This window comes from Lissotriton helveticus, chromosome 4_1, assembly GCF_964261635.1.
Source record: "Lissotriton helveticus chromosome 4_1, aLisHel1.1, whole genome shotgun sequence".
NCBI classification, from domain to species: Eukaryota; Metazoa; Chordata; class Amphibia; order Caudata; family Salamandridae; genus Lissotriton; species Lissotriton helveticus.
This window is the reverse complement of record NC_136063.1, coordinates 87,808,403-87,829,663: the sequence shown is the minus strand read 5'-3', so window position 1 is coordinate 87,829,663 and position 21,261 is coordinate 87,808,403. Positions and strand designations below refer to the sequence as shown.

The 21,261-nt window shown below is 45.1% G+C and overlaps 1 protein-coding gene across 1 annotated transcript in view; it reads left to right on the top strand.

Moving 5' to 3' along the window:
* The window catches only part of LOC144827030 (E3 ubiquitin-protein ligase TRIM39-like), a 257,363-nt gene that overhangs the window by 209,719 nt on the left and 26,383 nt on the right, over nucleotides 1-21,261 (top strand). The window contains exons 3-4 of the mRNA XM_078685496.1: nucleotides 7,453-7,683; nucleotides 9,925-9,947. Coding sequence (XP_078541622.1) covers nucleotides 7,453-7,683; nucleotides 9,925-9,947 — 254 coding nt within the window. The remainder of the gene's footprint in view (nucleotides 1-7,452; nucleotides 7,684-9,924; nucleotides 9,948-21,261) is intronic.

Genomic DNA, 21,261 nt, shown 5'->3' with positions numbered 1-21,261 from the left:
CAATGTAGGATAATTTGCAAGCAGGCAATAAAGCGTAGGAGGAGTGCACTCCAAACACAAACCTGGAGGACCTGAGAGGAGCTGCCGAAAGGAAAGACATGACCACCTTTTGGAAGATAGTTAATAACCCCTGTTTTCAAGATGCAAATAACCCGCAGATTGGATCCAATGCTCTACCCGAACAGTGGACGGAGCATTTTAGAGGGCTTTATAATCGGGGGAATAGCGAGGTGCAGGGTAATGAGGAGTGGGAGGGGAGGTGGAATGTCACACTAGAATTTACCCTGGAAGAGATTACTATTGGCATCCAGGGTCTCACTAGAAATAAGGCACCGGGACCGGACTGGATCCCCCGCTCCTTTTTCTAAGTAAGGTGGATCTATGGGCACCAATTTTAACAAGAGTAATAAATGCTGCTATAGTTACGGGGCTCCCCCGCTCGTTGTCATCTGCCATAATAGTGCCCATCTTTAAAGTTTATAGATGTAACTGCCAAAGTGCTGGGCCGTGTTGTTTTAACTCACCTGATGAACTGGGCTGAGGAACAACATATTATTATCGACGTCCAGTACGGATTCAGGGCTAGAAGATCCACCACAGATCAATGCTTACATTTATATCTATTGGTGGGTAAATACACCATTGCTAATAATGAAGCGGTTTATTTAGCCTTTATGGACCCAACCGCAGCATTTGACTGTGTTAATAGGGAGAAGTTGTGGGTTCTAATGAGTAACCTATGGGCAGATCAAGATCTCATTAAGATTCTGAGAGCCCTACATTGGAACACCTCGGCTAAAGTTAGGTATAATCTAGAGGGCGGAACCACTGAGTCTTTCCTTTGCACTAGCGGTGTGCGACAGGGGTGCATTTTGGCGCCGTGTTTGTTCTCCCTGAATATAAATGGCCTAGATCAAGCCCTTAGAAGCTTAAATGTGGATTCACCCAGAGTAGGTAGGAGAGCAATCCCTGTCCTGCTTTACGCAGATGATGCTGTCTTGCGGGACGTACCCTACTGGGACTACAGCGACTGATAGATGGTTTTGTGGATTTTATGAATCATTTAGATTTGTCCGCCAACTTGACTAAGTCGTTTGTTATGGAGGCAGGGACTAAATTACGGAAACATTTTAATTATAGAATAGGCGAACACAGTTTAGAGAAGATGCAGTCCTTCTTGTATTTGGGCATTTTATTTGATGGGCGTTTAAATTTTAAAGCACTAATTGAGGAGCGTTGCAACAAGTTAGTGTCCAGCACAGGGGCAATGATGAACTTCGGCCGCAGACTAGGACGGTGGTCCCCGGAGCAAATGATGAATCTGTATAACTCAATCTGCTGCTCAAAAGTTGTATATGGTGCAGAACTTTAGGGGTTCGCCGATTCTGACAAACTGCAGGTTGAGGAGAATAAATATTTGAGAAGGCTGCTCAAAGTCCCACAGTGTGTTCCCTCTTACATCGCTCACGAAGAAATGGGTAGAGCATTTATAGGGGACAAGGTCCTGGTCAGGCCCTGCTAGCATGGCTAAAGATCTGGGTTAATCCCGAGGCCATGCTGACTAGGCATATAATCATGGACTGCCTGGGTAGGGACAGGGGAATGAATATCCTGTGGTTGAAGTATTTAAAGGTCGTTTTTGAAAGCATTGGCTGCAAGGATCTCTTCCTAAAGCTGACTGGAATTATAGGTCGGGCTCAGGATAGAGTGAAGGAGATGTTTTTTAACTATAAAACTTCATGTAGAGAAGAGAGGGAATGGGGTAAACAATCAATTAAACAATGCGGTCAAAACACAGCAGTGCCATCACAACGCAGATTTTACAACGCAAGTCGTTACCACAACTTGCACTGGAGGGCCCTCTAGACTAAGGAATAGTAGATTTACTATTCCAACACCTTCCCTACTGTACGTAGGCTGGAGTTTGAATAGTAAATTATACTATTCCTAAGTCCAGCACCCTACAGCGCAAGTTGTGGTAACGACTTGCGTTGTAAAAGCTGCGTTGTGATGTAACGCAATCATTTTGATCGCGTGGTAAAATCATACATCCAATTAAAGCCTATGGCTTAGTGAGGACCTGTGAAGGAATGGAACCTTATCTTGCCCTTATACACAACACCCAGGACAGATTTTTAATCATACGTTTTACGCTCAACCTTTTACATCATCTACTGGCTGATCCGGCAGATTTTACTAGTTTGGTTGAGCTTAAGGGTCCTTGCGGCTGCGATCAACGATCTCCGCAGGATACCCTTCATTTTGTATTATTATGCCCTTTTTACTCATTGCCCAGGCACCGTTTTTAAGTCAGTCTGCTGAAAAAAATTTAATTTAAACATGCTAAGGTGGCCCTTTTATATTTACAAATGGCCCAAGACCCCTTGACCCTGCTATGTATAACAATTTTTTTAAGGTTAGCAGACAAACTGTGAGAGACAAGAGAGACCTGTTGAAGGAATTCCCCCTAAATTATGTGTTATATGTAGGGGCTGGATGGGGTCTTAATGAATTGTAACTGGAATCGTTTTTGTATTCTTTAAAAAAAAATTATATTATTGTTATTTTAAATAGTACTTTCATGGTGTTTTTGTAAAATACGGAATAAAGTAAAAATATGAATTTGAATTTGACTCCCTCACCATCATTCACACCCTGAAGTCTTGAGTGGAATTCACTGACAGCATAATTCTCTGTTCCCTGTCCCATTCAAGAGACACAACACGGAGCCCCACGTACTCTAATCACCGATAACAGCGTCAAAATTCACCAATGCACTGATGACAAAACTCTGCTTGAAAGTCTCCCCCGCTACTGACATCCGGTGCCTCTGCCTGCACCTCACCCAGGCCTGGATATCCAGCACTTACCTTCAGCTCAGCCCACCTAGACCAAATTTCTGCCAAGAACAATAAGCATGGTACCAGCTATCGCTACTGATGAAGAGAGGCACTTCAGAGCTGCAATCCAAGCTGCATACTCTCGTATCTGGGTGGTGTCAACATCAACGGCCTGCCCTGACTCCACAGTGCGCTCCCTTAAGGGCATCCTACAAGCTGCAGAAGCCTCATTGAGAGCCTGAAGAAATATAAACCCATCACTCATACCCTAAAGAAACCCCACTGGCTCCCATTCTCGGCCAGCAACATAAACACCTGCATCATCTACAACACCATCAGCAACTACGACTCAGACAGTTTGGCTGAAAGTCCCACATTCTCTGTTGTCCCTGGTGTGAAAAGTTGGCCAGGCATATGCTGTCCAATAGTTATAGTGGGCCCCTCCACCAATCCAAACAAACCTTAATGTTGATAGGTTTAAAGACAACTTTTATCGAAAGTGATCCTAGTGGTAGCTATGGAGAGCAGCCTTAAAGCTAAGTCTTGAAGGAGTGTAAAGCAGCTTGGATTACCAGATTATAACCTCTTGAATGACCAAATAAAAGGAGAACCATACAATGTGTATATATATATATACAATGTATGTATTTATTACTAAACGAAGGCTGCAAAGGAGCCCTGCTCATGCTCATGCATTGGTACCCTCTCACACAAAACCCAGCACCCTGCCTTCAGGATTGATAAGCCTTGCCATAGGGGTGACTGATTACATGTGTAGTGATATAAGGTAGATATAGGGAACCTATATCTAAGTAAGGCGTGCATACACCACATTACACAGGCTGCTGTAGCAGACCTGTTGTGTCATTTTGAGTGGCTTCTCAGGGGTGGCATAATACATGCTGCAGTCCCTGGGAGGCCCCTGGGGTACCTATGCCCTCGGTATATAGGATACCATATACTAGGGACTTATAGGGTACCCCAGAATCCAATCTGGAGTGTACCTAAAGAACAGGAACAACCAATTTATGGAGAAAGCAGATAGGCGGGGGTCCTGAATAGCAGGATCCCAGCCAAACGAAGTCGAAAACCAGCAAAACACCAGGATAAAAGTGGGGGCAATCATGCAGTCAGATTCCACCTTCCTACACCTGACACACCCACAGTAAGAATACCATTGGACTGGACATGAAGAATTGCAAAAAAGAATCTCACCTCCAGAACGTATTAGTTTTACACTAGCTTTTGGGCAATGCTGTACAGCATTGTCAGGATGCTGTGGAGCATGGTCAAAGAATGAAAGAAAAGTCATGCACACACCTACTAAATGATGTGGGTGCTTTTCAATTTAATTTATGGACCCAAGATGGAGTGGTAAATAAAGAAACGTTAGGTAAAAATAGTGTTAAAGTCCTTTTTTTAAGGTTGTGAGGCCAACAGCAATGTGTTGCCTCGTAGTCCCAAAAGTAAAATATTTAAGGACCACACAGGGGGTGGGGCAATGGCAAATTGGGTGTGGCAACATGGGAGTAGAAGAGAAGCACATGAGGGGGAAACAATATGGAACAAGGGCCAAGGGTGTTGGCCAGGCTGAGAAGTACACAATAGAGAGGTTGCACCATACGAGGGAACCAGCAACATATATAGCTCAAGTGGTGGATATTTGAGGGTGATAAAACAAGAGAGAGATGGAAAACACATGCACTCTAATGGATTCCTTAAGCAAAAGGAAAAAAGTAGTTCACTAAAAGTGAGCAGAGGCGGTATTCAGTTGGCGAAGCTAAACAATGGTAAAGAGGCTATGCTCCAGGGGAGGGACAAACCAAGATGGACATGGAAGGCATCAAATGAGAAGGACTGGCATTCGGCTCTGTGGCATGCGATACCTTAAACCGGTCTTGGCATTTTATTCAATAGCATTAAGTTTACTGTGATTTTGAGCCCACATTTACAATGTGAAATAAAAATATAAGACCCAGAATGCAAGTTGCTGTACGTTAAAATTTGAAAGTCTGCATAAGGGGTCACAGGAGAAAGGACCACTTTGCAGCTATGTAATTTTATTCTCAGCATTTAAAGGCAGTTTGCACTGTTGCAATCTATGCCACATCTGTGCAATATTAATGAATCACAGTAATAAAGTTATTTGTAAAAAAGTGAGAATGTTTTCTTTCCCTCACTCTTTACTGTTCCCTTACTTCTTGTCACTGCTTTTTCTCTTCTGGTTTTCTTTTTTTCCCTATTCCCTGTTCTATTTACTTTGGTTAGCTCCATTTAATTTAATTATTATTCTTTCCACTTAATCTCTCTGCTATACCTTCATTTTCTTATTTAATTGTCCTCTCTTTATGTTAGTTTTACTGTTTCATTTACATGAGTGTAGCACTTCAATGGTATGTGAGTGAGTGAGAGTAATGGAGGACAGTGGGATCCATTTGGGTACCCCTAGACAGGCCTAGAACAAAGTGGAGCATGATGACTGTGTTGTCGGACAGTGGGCGTGTGTCCCCTGCATTTCTTTAGCTGAAGCGGGAAGAACCACTCCCTGAAGTGAGGGGAGTGGAGACAGGGGGGCCTTTTCACACTTATATGAGGCTTTTGGTTTGGAATGAATGAGCTGCTGATTAGTGTTACTGAACACTGCCATTTGGTAGTTGTCAGGGTGAATGGTGGGATTGTAGGATCTGTTTTGGAAATTGAGTAAGTCTTTAGGTGAGGCCTCCACTTTTGTCCGTCCCTATTACTCCTTCAGTTGGGCCGATGACATCTAGGTGCAGAGACCTCACTCCTCTTTATGACTCTGTTGTGGCTACTCCAGGATGGAGATGGCCTGGTGCTACCTTATGTGAAAACCATCACTCTACATAAAGGTTGTGTCTGGAGAGCAGCCTGAAGGGACCTCTTGAAACAGCCTGAGGAGAACACTTGCTGCGTCTGGTGGGCCAGGGGACTGGAACACCCACTCCCGGAATGAGGGTTCATCTCATGGTCACAGGTTGGAATCCCAGTTGGTCCTCTCAGCCTGTCATCCTTCTGAGCTCCCCAAAAGGAGTGACACTGAGTTTGGTAACAATAAACATCTGTTATTTCAGTGCCAATAGATCGAAGTTTGAATGTGTGCTTTCCAAATACAAATGATATGTTATATTTCAGGGAGAACCACCCCAAACCGGTTCCTTAGTTTGAGTCAGTGGATCAACAGTCTCTTTCTGGAAGTTGTTTATAAAATGGGACCTAAACCACCCACTTAGTTGCAGTTCCACTTATTTTATGACCAAGAAAGGCAATACTCCACATAATATTAAAAAGACTGCAGAGCAGGAATCCTTGAATGCAATATTCAGCAAGCCAGGAAATACTGCTCGACATCCATGTTTACGGATGTCCACCAGGAGGATCTCAGTACTAACAAGAGAGCCGCTGTGGGTCCTGTATGGCAGGCTGTGCAGTGTCATTACACACTCACACAACCTCTTACTGATGTTTCTTGGTAGGAAGGATTAGAGGCTGTTGTTGAAAATGCATCTCTCCTTGGACGGTCAGTGATTTGGTTACGTTTTTAAGACCCTTAGGATTCAGGGGGAGGTGGGTGGATAGTGCACTGCCCATAGGGGGTGGAGGGTCTGTGTTAGTGGAGAGTGCAGAGCTCAGAGGAGGAGGTGGGTGGACAGTGCACCGCCCATTGGGGGTGGATGGTCTGTGCTGGTGGAGAGTGCAGAGCTCAGAGGGGGAGGTGGGTGGACAGTGCACTGCCCATTGGGGGTGGGGGGTCTGTGTTGGTGAAGAGTGCAGAGCTCAGAGGGGGAGGTGAGTGGACAGTGCACCGCCCATTGGGGATGGAGGGTCTGTGTTGGTGGAGAGTTCAGAGCTCAGAGGGGGAAGTGGGTGGACAGTGCACCGCCCATTGAGGGTGGAGGGTCTGTGTTGGTGGAGAGTGCAGAGCTCAGAGGGGGAGGTGGGTGGACAGTGCACCGCCCATTGGGGTGGAGGGTCTGTGTTGGTGGAGAGTGCAGAGCTCAGGGGGGAGGTGGGTGGACAGTGCACCGCCCATTTGGGGTGGAGGGTCTGTGTTGGTGGAGAGTGCAGAGCTCAGAGGGGGAGGTGGGTGGACAGTGCACCGCCCATTGGGGGTGGAGGGTCTGTGTTGGTGGAGAGTTCAGAGCTCAGAGGGGGAGGTGGGTGGACAGTGCACCGCCCATTGGGGGTGGAGGGTCTGTGTTGGTGGACAGGGCAGAGCTCAGAGGGGGAGGAGGGTGGACAGTGCACCGCCCATTGGGGGTGGAGGGTCTGTGTTGGTGGACAGGGCAGAGCTCAGAGGGGGAGGTGGGTGGACAGTGCACAGCCAGTGAGGGGCTGTGTTGGTGGGAGCGGAGAACTAAGACAGTAGAAGGGAAGGCAGCAAGATTGTGCAGGTTCAAAAAACACCTTTTCGTCCTTAGCTTTAGCTCTGCACCACCTGTGCCGCTAAATGTGACACCAGCCCAAGTGTTGTTGGTTTCTTTCAGAACGCCTTGTGCCCCTTAAACCCCCACCCCCCAGGTTACACACTACATATGGCGGTGCTCATTTAAAGCTTCCCAGAGTCTAACCATCATTTCCTTAATGCTGACAGAACAAGGTGAGAGCTGAAAAGGAGAAAATTGCGACTGAGAGTAAACAGCTGCGCCAGCTCCTGAGAGATAAAGAGCAGACGCTGAACCAGAGACTGGAGGAGATGGAGAAGAGGATTACCAGGGTAGAAAATGCAAATATCTCCAAGCTGTCCAATCAAATCACTTCTCTGAATGCCATGATAACCGATCTAGAGAAGAGATGCAAGGAGCCAGCGTTGGACCTCCTGAAGGTGAGACACCGCTTGGTGAATACAAGACAACACAGAAGAGCTACCATTATATGGCGTGTGAGGCGTTTAATGTAAGTGGAGAACATGCATGATCAACAGACAGGGTTAATTCACACTGACCTCCTGTATTCTGACAACCCAACAAAATATACAGACAAGTTAAACTAACGGCAAATCCTTCTGCACTGACAGCCCAACGCAATGAACAGACTGATTCAGTACAGAGGAACCTACTTGTATACTGGCAACCCAACACGGTATAAAGAACAGCTGTACTACGTCAAACAATCCCATTCAGAATATCACACTGCGCTGTGTCACGTGACCCCATTAAGAATGTATTTATAGATTATTTTCTATTGCTTAAAATTTCCTATGGAGGCAGCAATGAAGATCCTTAAAACAGTGTTAAATATGAATCTTTTCAATTTCATTCCTAAACTGAAATATATTAACGGATTTGATAAATTTTTAGTTAATGTTATTATGTATGGAACTCAAATAAATAGAGTGAGCACTGGTTACATTCATTAATTGGTTGAGACTCTGAATATACTTACTACAGTGTGTGCAGTTTTAGTGAATCCCACTAGCACGACCCATCACCCCTTGTTTACATTTAACAACAAACCATGTGCGCACAGGTGAAAGAGAAGTCTCTCGTAGAACGGTCACATTGTGAGATATGGCTGCATACTTTGGTACAGCTGTATCAACAGCAGGTTTCATGGGCCTAGATGTATCAAGCCTTTTGCGATTCGTGAAGGCCGAATCGCAAACAGACATTTTGCATCTTTTGGGATGTATGAGAAATTAGCAAAATAAGGAATCGCAAAAAATTGCGATTCCTTATTTTGCTTAAGCATTTAAGGAATCACAATTTTGCGATTCCTTAAATGCCATGTATGAAGCAATTTCAATTTGCGAATTCAGGTTAAGAAATCGCAAATTAACACCAATTTGAGGTTGGTGTTAATTTGCGAATTCCATTCAAAATTCACAATTAAGCAATTTTGAAGGTGGCATGTGGCACACATACATGCCCATAGGGCATGTATGTGGGCCATATGCACACACATGTAAGTTTCAGGGGTGCAGCAGGGTGTCCATGAGACACCCCTGCACCCTTGCAATAATTCTCAAATTGCGATTAGCAAATTGCGAATTCGCAATTTGAGAATTATTTCACAATCATTCCTATGGGCCTCCTGGCCCATAGGAATGAATGGGAAGTTATTCCTTATTTGCGAATTCGCAACTTGCGAATTCGCAAATTAGGAATAATAAGGAATCGCAAAAAAAAAAAGCGATTTTAAACATACATCCCATTTTGGGATTTCTTAATAGCGATTCGGTAAAAATCGCTATTAAGAAATCGCAAATGGGAACGATGATACATCTAGGCCATGGTTTTTAGTAAGGTTCAGCGCTGTTTATCCAAACGGTAATAAAGCTCTGGTGCTCGTGATCTTAAAGGTCACCTAAGCTGAATTACACCAGTCCATTCATTTCATCATTTGTTCTTAAAACTGAAACAATTCTAAGCGAAGTCCAATTTTTTTTACATGGAACACGATTTAATGACTGAGGCTGTTCCGGTTCAAGTGTGACCAGTTCTCCGAGAGTATTAAGAGCCTCCTGTTGTGAACAAAAACACCCTGGTATAGGAGACAGAAGTGCTCTTTCCTGAGTACGGGTTATACCCAGTTCTAGCTTTGCAGCTTGAATGAGTAGACATTAACTAACAGCAACAAGAGGCTTAAGGGTCTTATCCTGTGCTTTATCCAAAATCCTCATTTATTTGCAGGTGTACATTTAATTCCATATAAAAGCATTAGAAGTATGTTGGCAGGGTATACTTTGAGCATGGATACTAGTTGTTTCTCTGGTATAGCACATATTATTTCCAGTGATGCAGGAGTTTTAAAGCAAGTACGAGAGACTATAATACATGACGCATTCAGAATATATCAGGCTGTACTCCATCTGCCCTCACTCAGAATTTAAAAGTTCTGCTGTCTTGAGGGCTCATTTGGGATATCACGAACTGTGCTGTGCATGTGACCCTATTCAGAATATCACAAACTGTCTTGTGTTGAGGTGTGAGGTGGGCACCCTTGTGTCTCCTTAGATGAGATCCTTGCATTAACCTGAATTGCTCAACTAATACCTAAACGTCTGCGAGAATTTAAAATTGGTTGTGGAAACTGATGTCCTTCTGTCTGTTCTTCTGTTTTGCAGGATGTCAGAAGCACCCTGGACAGGTAAGGCTGGTTTATTGTCCTCCTCTCAGTGTGTAAGGAGCAGGTCTGTCTGCAGTGTGGAATGTCAGTACTGAGCTCACAGAAATCCACTCTGATGCCAGAGCAATACCACATCAGACAATTATTATATGTAGATCACCTCGTAACTACTCTCCTACCTTACAAACAGTGCTGAGGCCCCCTGGCTTGTTTTCAAACCATCCACAGACTTTAAAACATATTTTTCAATCTAATAAGCATTAATTGAGTTTTCAAAAAATGACCTTGACACTCCTCAAACATCTACTCTTGGAATTCCCGTGTGTCCACAAAAAGCACCTTTGTCCACAAACCCAGAGTACTGAAAACCTTCGACACTTTCCGACGCCACTGCCAATCCTCAAATGTCCCTCTAGTGCTTTGAAACATCATTGGAAATGTCTAAAATCCTCATCCTCCCCTAAACCTGTCTCATCCTTTAGTTAGGAGCCTGTGTAGGCCCTAGAGCGCCACAACCTTAGTTTTATGACCCAAGTTTAAGAAGCATACTTAACATATTGCTTGCGTCTATCTGACTGCAAGTGGCCCCAGTACTAGAGTTAAATTACCAATAGAAATGAGTGGGCACAATTTGAAAACTTTTTCTGAGGAATTAGCAACTAAATAAAAGCGACTACTTCTGACATAATGACAGGTACAGTAGAGAGACGCGTACTACAGTTGTTCAAATTGAGGCAAAGTGATGTGGTTGCTGAGTTACAATATTATAATACATTTGTTATTCAGGCTTAATATTTCACATTCAGCGGTTTATGCATAAATAGCAGCCCGGGTATGAATTGCTGCCGGCCAGTACTATATAGTTTTGTAGGATTTCGTTTTGATAGCATTTCTTATCTGTGACAGGCCTATGAAACGCTCCGATTCACAGTGCACTGCTGTTGCACTTAAGAGTGCGCGTTCAGTTTCTCTACTTTATTTTTCCTTGCAATAATATATAGCGCGAACTCGACAACATGGCATGAGCACAATTTACATTACAGAAGAACACATTAATTTGTGGTAGACACGGGGAGACAAAGCAATTCGCCTGGAATCACAGGATGTTGAGCTGATGCCGAGATTCGAACGTAGCTCTCCAGCTCTAAAGTTCGCAATTCTAGAACTTGTTGCGGGAGGTGTGTCTAATAGTGTATGTAAGTGCTGGCCATCAATGAGCGAGACCTGTGCATTTTTCAAATCGGTGGTGAAAAAATATGAGTATGTTGCTGGAGATGTGAGCCGCCGTGCCACCAATGTACTTACCGGGGGAGGGTAAACACCCATTATTCCGCAAACTTTCTTTCCGCATACCATCACTCTGCATACTTTCATTACGAAAGTACCAAGACTCCGCAATGCCATTATAACGCATGACTTTACATTTTATATGCTTTTACCACGCATACATTTACAACGAAATTTGTTGTAAATGCATGAGTGGTAAAAGCATGTTTTTTTTTTATGTTTGGATAAGGTAAGTATGGGCATAGGGGTATATGTTTTGGGGGTACTGAGGTATATGTTTTGGGGTGTTTGGGTGTTTTAAGGGTTCAGATATAGTTTTGAGTTATGGGGTAAAGGGGTATTTTAGGGTTTAGGGATAGGTATGGGTTTTGGGGTACCGGGGTATTTTTAGGGTTCAGGGCTAGGTTTGGGTTTTGGGGTATAGGGGTATTTTTAGGGTTCAGCGGTAGGTTTGGGTTTTGGGGTACAGGGGTATTTATAGGGTTCAGGGTTAGGTTTGGGTTTTGGGGTACAGGGGTATTTTTAGGGTTTAGGGATTGGTTTGGGGTACAGGGTATATTTATAGGGTTAGGATGGGTTAGTGTTTGAGGGTGTTGGGGTATTTTAAGGAGTAAGGGTGGGTTATGATTATGGGGTGCAGGGGTATTTAAAGGGAGCAGGGTGGACACCCGGAGCTGGAATGTACAGAACCTGGGAAGAAAAAACAATGAAATATTGGGCACAACGCTCGCTTTTTTTTCCCGTAATCCCGCGCCCCAACATGCCCGCTGTATTGGGTGTTGTGATTGGTGCTGTGGTTCCTGAGATTACCCGCCTCAAAGGTTTGGGCTCTTTCTTTATTATATTAGTATAGATATAGATAATGCATTCCGCACAAATACTTTATGCTCAGAAGGCTGCGTCAAAACACTTTTCACCCACTTGTGATTAACACTATGGGTGTTACAAGGGAACATCTTTAGAGCAGTTATTTCAATTTAAAGCAAACCTCTACTCCTATGGTAATATGTTCACCTGACATGTGTAACACTCTGCACATCAATCCATTAGTTTCAGCCCCGGTAAGGGCTTCAAAAGAAGAGTTTATAAAAGCGAGAAATGGTTGGTGTGCAGCAGTTGTTAAAAAAAAAAGAAACAAAGAGACAACATTAAATAGGAATGTATTATTCCAGTGTCATTCATTGCCATAAAGATGCGCATGAAGGAATGATACTCGAAGATATTGCCCTGGGCTAGTAAAAGTCACTGTTAAATTAGGATGTCCTGCGTGCACTAGAACACTAAGCATAGAAATGGGCTTGTACCTCTGTCTGATCACAATGTCATGTATTGCCCAAAATACAGGTATAAATAAATCCAATGATCATTCTATAAAAAAAGTACAATTTATATTTTCTCTGCTGTTCCACTCATTGTTAGATTCAGTTCTTTTAGGTTGTGTGATGGAACCATGCATGCGATACCTGCACATTCCGGTTCCATGTGGTCTTAACAACGCATATGCCTTTACCAGCTGTGCCTATTCAACGAAATATGCATTGTTAAGGCATGTATGGCAAAGACATATGCTTGATTAAGACTTATCAAGTAAGTGTAACCCCTACCCTGAGATCTGAAACGAACCCCCTCCCTCCTGAAATCCAAACCCTTCCCCATCCCAAAACTACTCGGCCCTCCCCTAAGCACTGAAAACTATCCTGCCCCCGAGCCCTAAAAACTACCCTGCCCCCCATAGCCCTAAAACGTATCCTGATCTCTGCCCTCACCGTGAGCCCTAAAACAACCCCCCGGCCTCCGCCCGGAAACCTAAAAGTACCCGCTCCGTCCTGAAAACAATCCTCTCCCCTGAGCCCTAAAAACTTCCCTGCTCCCCTAAGTCGTAAACACTACTCTGCCCTCCCCTAAGCCCAAAAACTAACCTGCCCCCCTTTGCCCTAAAAACGACCCCTACCCCCCAAATCCCGGCCCCATCCCCACCTATCCTTCCTGCTTCCACCCATTCCAGCAGCTAGACCGCGCACTGCCGTAACCACCCATATGCATTGTTAAGGCAAGAGTGGTAGCCCTTGCGTGTGGCTCCGTCCACATTGTTCGGATTGTTTCCTGCTCTTTTTTTTTATTTCAGTAAATTTTTTCTTGAAATTATATATATATACACGGTGCATTACATTTACATGGGTAGCAATTAGGTGAGAGGCAGAAGAGACGCCCGTGGGGGGAGGTGGGGGGTGGGGTATAGAGGTAACAATATCACATAACATAACATTGGCTTTTGGCATTTCTGACTGGCTGCGTAGTCTTGGCATTGCGTCCTGTTGTTCGTGTCATCTTGTGGGTTACATCTCGGCTTTCTGCCCCTTCTTTCCCCCCCACCCCGCTTCTGAGGTCGGGCTGTGTATACATTCGTGTGGCCGGTGAGATTGTCCCTTTCGTGGCCATTGATTGTCCACCCCCTCAGCGGCAGGAAAAGAGAAAAGAGAAGGAGCAAAAGGTGGGAGGTATAGGGAGAGTTTAGTTTGGTTGTGGTACTAGAGGGCGTGCGTTACTATTCTAGGCCGGAATTATGACTCCTGCAGGAGCTTTGTTTGCTGCGATGTTTACGGCGGCTTGTGCGAGGACAGGTAGTTGTCTAGAGAGAGCCACATTTCGCACTTTGTGTGTGTCTTCGGTGTGTAGTTGGCCGTTATGGAGTCTGCCCCCCTTAGAAAGGTGACCCAGTTGAACCAGGTTTTGAGAGAGGCCTTCCCTGTGTCTTTCCAGTTGTTCAGTACTGTCTTGACTGCCGCTGTTAGTAGGAGGTCAATCAGGTCTTTGTCCTCTCTGGATTTGATTGTGGGGGTCAAATGTGGATATTAATTCATCTGAATACTTTTCAAATTAATCCTACTTGTAGGTTTACTTCTTCTTTTGTATTATGGCTTTTGATCCTCAAGAACCCAACTTTATTCCTCAGTTCTGCTTTTGATTGAAAGAAACGTTTGTTTGTCACGCAATCACTTCCCTTCAGCCTACATCATCCTCAGGTCAGCATCAAATCAATTCTTGATCATTTGAAAGTGTTCCGGACACTCACTTAAGGCAGCACAGATGGGGAGGGAGAGATAGAGACTAAAATATTGAAAACGAGAGAGAAGAAGAAAGAAGAAAGAGGTAGAAGAAGAGACAAAGGTGATTGTTGAGGAAGGGAGTGAGAAGGGACAGCAATGCAGAGGGAGGTGGAGAAGAGGAGAGTGAAAGGGACACAGGCAGGAATTGGAGAGAAGAGCCCCTGCTTGCTGGTGGCACCACTTCACCTTTGGAGCTGCCCTGGAGTGAATATCCAGTGCACATGGTTTACTATAATCGAAAGCAGTTTGAGTCCTCTGGTACTTTACAGAATGGCTCCTTGAAGCAGTTCACAACAACAAGAAATCAAGCATTTGCAATGCAATAGGTCTCACATTTGGCGAGTTTAAGCTGTTGGCATTGTAAATGAAAATGCCTTTTATTTATGTTTTAAAAACCAAAGCATAAATAAAAGGCATTGTCATTTATAATGCCAATAGCTCAAACTTGCATAAATGCGAGACCTATTGCATTGCAAATGCTTGTTAATAATATGTGCATCTGTTTCTGAGAACAAACCCTATGCATACGGTATTAAGTCACTTCCTGCAATTGTGCAGCTCTTAGAATGTAAATGTCATCGTACATACACAGTCGTATTCTGTGGTTGTTTTTTTGGAACAACGTAATACCAAGTCGCCCACTCTTTTTATTACGCCTGACTGCAAAAGATGCATGCTAAATAAATGCTTGCATAACAAAATGTAATATTGGTTAAGAGAAACAGAATGAAGTTGCGCATAAGCTCGAATCAGCGTTCAAAGGAAAGGCGTTTTTTTGGAATAGGTGCTTTTGCTGCCAAGCATTAGCAGTGTTACACTAAAGAAAAGAAGGGACACAGACCTAGAACTGGTGGGAGAGGCAATGAACCGTACCAGATTGAGAAGCTATAGCACGGTGTGCCCGCTGCTTTCAAAACCAGCTGAAGCAGTGCACGTTGTGCCTGCTGTAAGAGAAAATCATTAAAGAAAATAGTGCTTACAGACTAAATAACACATACTGTGTAACAACCGAAGTAAAAGTGCCAGTCCTCAGGGGAGGTCACAAATGAAGACAAGGCGATACTAAGGAGGGACTAACAAGTCTATTCACAAATCAGAAGGGAGCATTTACGAAGGACAATGACACAAGCCAATGAAAAATATGGGCGGTGAGTGGGCGGGGCTTCAAGTGCTTATTCCAATACTGCATGCCTCGCAGCAGCGCATGCACTGCCCAGGCTCGACCTAAAAAACACACTGACACCAAGCAAAAAGTGGCAGTAATCATGAAGGCAGGGCCTACTTTCCTACACATGCAAGTCTGGAACAAACAATTCACAAACATTCTATCACCTACGTGTCAGGGTCCATAAAGACCAAGCATTGCAAAAAGTCCATAAATGGCTAATCTGATATTGTCAATGTGATCTAGGCAGGCACCAGGTGCAACTTTTTGCATTGCAATTTTCGCCCTAAGTGGGATGGGTGTGCCAAGACATAGGTCCTGTGCTTGCTATGCCACCGGATTCAAGCTAGCCTGGCTGATGAGGGGTGATCCACGAAAACCAGTCCCAGGATGCTTGTTTTCCGGTCCAGCAAGGACCTGATCTGGTAGTTTGGGCTGGACTTTTCCACTGGGAACAGGGTCAAGACTGATTTGCATATAGTTGGTCCAAACTGAAATGGTGTGGGGAACAAAAAAAACAATGGATTTAGGCCCAGATCTGTGACCGGCCGTGAATGTTTGACAATGTTCATCATTCCATCCACCATCTTTTTGTGTTGCAGTTTCGGCCCTTAGTGTGATGGGTATGCCCAGACCTGGGTCCCGTGCTCACTACGCCACCAGATTCAAGCTAGACTGGCTGATGAGGGGTGATACCTCAAAACTAGACCCAGGATGCTTGTTTTCCGGTCCAGAGAGGACTTGAGCTGGTAGTACGGGCCTCGCTGTTACCATGAGGAGCAGGGTCAAGACTGATTTGAAGTCCAAACTGGAATGGCAAGCATAAAAATGTAGGATTTAGGCCCAGATCGGGGAATAGGAGTGAATGTTTGATAATGTTGAGCATCCGTCCATGATCTTTGTTTTGTCTAGGGAGAAACTTTCCATATAGAAAGTGCCTCACACTTATTTTTCAAAATAGATCTCGTACACCTACAACAAGTCAGTCTGGCAGCTCCTGTACTATGCCAGCCTAATCGTGCCTACACCAAACCTTACTAATATGTCTAATACAGATTGTGCCTGGCACTGCCCATAAAACTTAACATGTATTTGTAAAGCGCACGTTCACCCATAGGCATCTTGGCACTGAATAACAAATGTTTATTGTTACCCAACTCAATGGTACTCATTTGATCAACCTCAGATGGATGAAAGGCTGAGTATGCCTGCCGGGTTTTGTACCTGAGATCATGAGATAAAAAACAGGTCCCTGCAGTGGACGCATTTGTCCACTGAGCCATCAGACTTAGACATGTCAAGTCAAGTCAAGTCAAAAAGATTTGTATAGCGCGCTACATACCCGGAGGGTCTCAAGGCGCTTGAAGAAGGGTGTGGAATTACTTGTCAAATATCCAAGTTTTAAGTTGCTTTCTGAATGCTAGGTGGTTCTGAGTGAGACGAAGGTGAGTGGGGAGTGAGTTCCAGGTTTTAGCTGCGAGGTAGGAGAAGGATCTACCTCCCATGGTGGTTTTATTGATGCGAGGTACGGTAGCAAGGGCTTGGTTGGAAGATCGTAGCTGGCGAGAGGGGGTGTAGAAGAAAAGTCGTGTGTTGAGGCATTCGGGTCCAAGTTCGTAAAGTGCTTTGTGTGCGTGGGTTAGGAGGCGGAAAGTAATCCTCTTATTGACGGGGAGCCAGTGGAGGTTTTTCAGGTGACTAGAGATGTGGTCTTTACGCGGGATGTCTAGTATGAGTCTGGCTGATGCGTTCTGGATGCGTTGGAGTTTTTTCTGGAGTTTTGCAGTGATACCGGCGTATAGGGTGTTTCCGTAGTCCAGGTGGCTTGTAACCAGTGCATGGGTGACTGTTTTTCTGGTTTCGGTGGGGATCCAGCGAAATGTTTTTTTGAGCATGCGAAGAATGTTGAAGCATGATGATGAAACGGCATTGACTTGTCTGTTCATAGAGAGTGAGGAGTCCAGGATGACGCCCAGGTTCCGTGCGTGGTCCGTTGGGATGGGTGCTTTTCCAAGGGCCTCTGGCCACCAAGAGTCATCCCAAGCGGAGGGGGAGGTACCTAAGATAAGGACACGTGTTGCCATTAACACCCTACCTGGCCCTAAAGTGTGTCCTGAAACTATAGAGACTCAGCCAGTCTCGTACCCAATGAATCTGCCCATAAAATACCCCCCTGGCACCGCAACTTGACCTGTGGCTGGGACTGATGTGGGTAAATAGTGAAGATCTGAGGCAACGTGGGAGATCTGTGATTGGGTCAGGTTTGGGGCAATATTCAGACATATTCTACAAAAGCAACTGGTGCTTGTGCATGCACCGCAGCACCATTTTCTCTCGTGCTCCATATCCCCACGGTCCCCCATTGCTGCACTCAACAATCTGTGAGTTTATCGGAGGTGTTCCATGTTTTGCTGAGACATTCAACAGAAGAACTCTTCTACCCGGAGGATCCGCCCAAAATGTATCCCAAGTCTTGTCCTGAGTGAGTAGAGCCTCCTCATAGCTGGTGAGATGGTGACTGAAGACTGAAGATAGTTGATCCTAGGCCAAATAATTTTTTCCTGTTCATTTGGGGATGAGCAGGAATAACAATATCTCTACTGTACAATCTGTGAGTTAATCCAAATCCAGGATCCTTTCATGCCCCTGTGGTATGTTGTGGGCAGACAGGGGCATGTTACAGGGGTGCTCTGCACCCTGTTTGCAAGGCAAATGTAGAGGGCCTCCATAAAAGGGTGCTTCATCTCCAAGTTGTCATTATCCTGCCCGGTGGCTTTGACATTCTGCATGAACCGAGTTCTAGGGACTCTCCCCCAAAACTCAGCGGGTGTCTGGTGTCTTGAGGAAACATCCGTCTTCCCCTTGTCAATCATCTTCTGTCTGCCAAAGACACCAACTCTATCTTCCTCCTTCCCTGGGATGTGCTGAGTATCACATAGTAACTATAGAGACTTGGCTGGAAGCACCTGGCTTCAGTAAGAGGCTAATCCATGTAGCCTGACCATTGGAAAAGCCAAGGAAAAGACACTCTGATTGAGAAAACGTGTGCTTTGTTAGGCTCTGGTTTCCTGGCAGTGCCAGCAAAAAGGATACATACTTGCTAACCTCTGCTAGTAGTTGATCTTCTTCTGACATCTGAAGGACCCCCATATTCTCCACAAAATAGAGACCTTTGCCAGAAACAGAACTGTGTAAGTTGCTGTTATCTATAAGGTCAAGAAGAGGCCTAGGACTCAGGATGAACTTCAGAGTTGAGTGACCACTTACAGGTACTTCAATACACTCTAGTAGAATGTAATGGAGATAGGGACTTAAAAGAGATACTCATTGGAAATAAAGCTGTTCATTAACAAAATTAGAATATAAATGATTTTAATGTAAACATGTTATTTAAAAATAACTCGTTTTTATTTGATTTTAACATATTTTAATAATCTTTCACAAATATAAAAATTAAGCTAACATACATTTTTATTAAAATATAATAATGTACTTAAATTACTCTAAAGTTATTCTATACATCACTTATAATAATTATTCTGACATAATCAAAACATATTTGCTTTTTTTGGGTTGGGATTTTTTTAATTTAATTTGAATTCTGAAAAAAAAAGAAATGTAATGCATTCAAAGTAATTGGATTTTTAATTCGAAATTAAGTTAACAGCACTGAAGGATATTTTATTTTGTTTTACATTTAAAGTAAATACATAAAAGTAATTTACAATAATGTGAGAAAGTGCCCTCTTTCTTGCATGGTATGCCCCTACTTTTTGCTGAATTGCTGATGTGCTTTGGCTGAATGTGCCCTGGGCTCCTGGCAATCAGGTACCCAGGACCTGTGTTCCTTCCCTAAAACTGCATTGAAGCCTAAACCCAATTGGCATCTCTGGCCCCCTGGTAAATTGTACCACAGGTACCCAGGGCACTGTGACCAGAGATGGCCCCTAAGAGCTGCAGCACTTATTGTGCTACCCTTAGAGGCCCTGTACCCTGACACTCACACACTGCCATTGCAGGCTGCGTGTCTTGGTGCAGAACAAAGTGAAAATCGACATGGCACACATCCTTGTGTGCCATGCCCACAAACCACTGCCTTGGCAAACATCAATCACCTCTCTAGCTGGGTGCTATATGCAAGTGGTGAGGGGATAGGTGCATGAGCCCTGTGCCCCTACAGTAACCAGGTCCATTCCTGGGCACTGTAAGTACAGTGCTGCAATTAAGACTATACGGTGCTGGGAGTTTGTCATCACGAACTCCACAGCACCACAATGGCGACACTGAAGACTGGGAAGTTTGGAATCAGACTTCTCAGCACATTAAACCCACACTGATGTCAGTGTGGGATTTAATGTAAAATGCACCACAGAGGGCATCTTCGATATGCCCCCTGAAACTCGACCAACCTCTAGTGACCTGACTGAGTGGCTGCCTAGGCTGCCACCACCAGACATGTTTCTGGACCCCTGGGTCGAGAGCTTGCCGCTCTAGGGGGCCTGAAACAATGCACATCCTGGGACGAGGTGCCAAGCCTCCTCCCCCAGGATGGGCAGGGTTCACGAAGAAGCAGCTTCTAAGGCACACCGCCTTTGTGAGTCTCTCCAGACCACTGGCTGCTCTCAGCAACTGGTCCCCACTGGTTCCACTACTCACTTTAAACACAAGTGATGAAGAGAGGTGTGCCCACCTCTGCCAACTCCACCCCTAATGGAGGAGGTGAAGTGAAGCACAACCTCGAGTCCCAACCATCTTGAGGATGGGGGGACCAAGCCAACCAGGGACAGGCTCCTGCCCCCCTCCCACTGAAGAGTAGCAAGATAGGGGGTGTACCCACCCCAGGGATGGTACCCATTGGTCCCTGCCCTTTACCTAACAGTAACGCCCAAGTTCAGGGGCACCCTTAACCTTCCTTCCTTAGATCCAGCAACCACAAGAAAAAGAAGAGAAGAAGCTGTGCAGAGCTAACTTGCAGGCCTGTCTCCCCTCGAACCTGCTCCCTCAAAAGCCCTGCATGTCCAGCGGCCAGCAACCTCAATAACCCACGAGGACCTGCCTGCCCTCATTTTCCAAGCTGTTTCTCCCTTGAACACCGGACGTGTTTGAACTGCAGCTTCTGGTGCCAGCCAGGATCCACGAATCCAGCTCACTCTGCACCCGCTGAACCCGGACCGAGCTCGAGTGGAAAAATACCACGAGGAAGTCCCCCCGGAGATTCTGACCTGACAAAAGCCGCTCCTGGAAACACCCATGGACCCTTCTCTTGCAACTCCTGCAAGTTCGACGGCACCAAAACCAACTCCTCATCCACCAACACCAATCAGAGACCTGACACCAACCACCTAAAATGCATCCTGCTCAACACCCGCTCGGTCCACAGACACGCCATCGACCTCTGGAATCTACTAGACACCATCTCACCGGACGTCGCCTTCCTAACAGAAACATGGATGAACGCCTCTTCAGCCCCAGACATCACCATTGCCATCCCGGAAGGATACAAGATCATCCATAAGGACCGCATCAAGCAAACAGGAGGAGGCATCGCTATCGTCGATAAGAACTCCATTCGCATCTCAACCAGCTCAGACGTCAACCTTGCCAGCGCCGAACACCTCCACTTCCAGATCCACACCGACCCCAAGGCCACACTCAGAGGCACCCTCCTCTACCGGCCTCCAGGACCCCGTGCACAATTCAGTGACGACATCACTGACTTTATCACCCCACACGCCCTCCCCTCTGAGGACTACATTCTATTGGGAGACCTCAATTT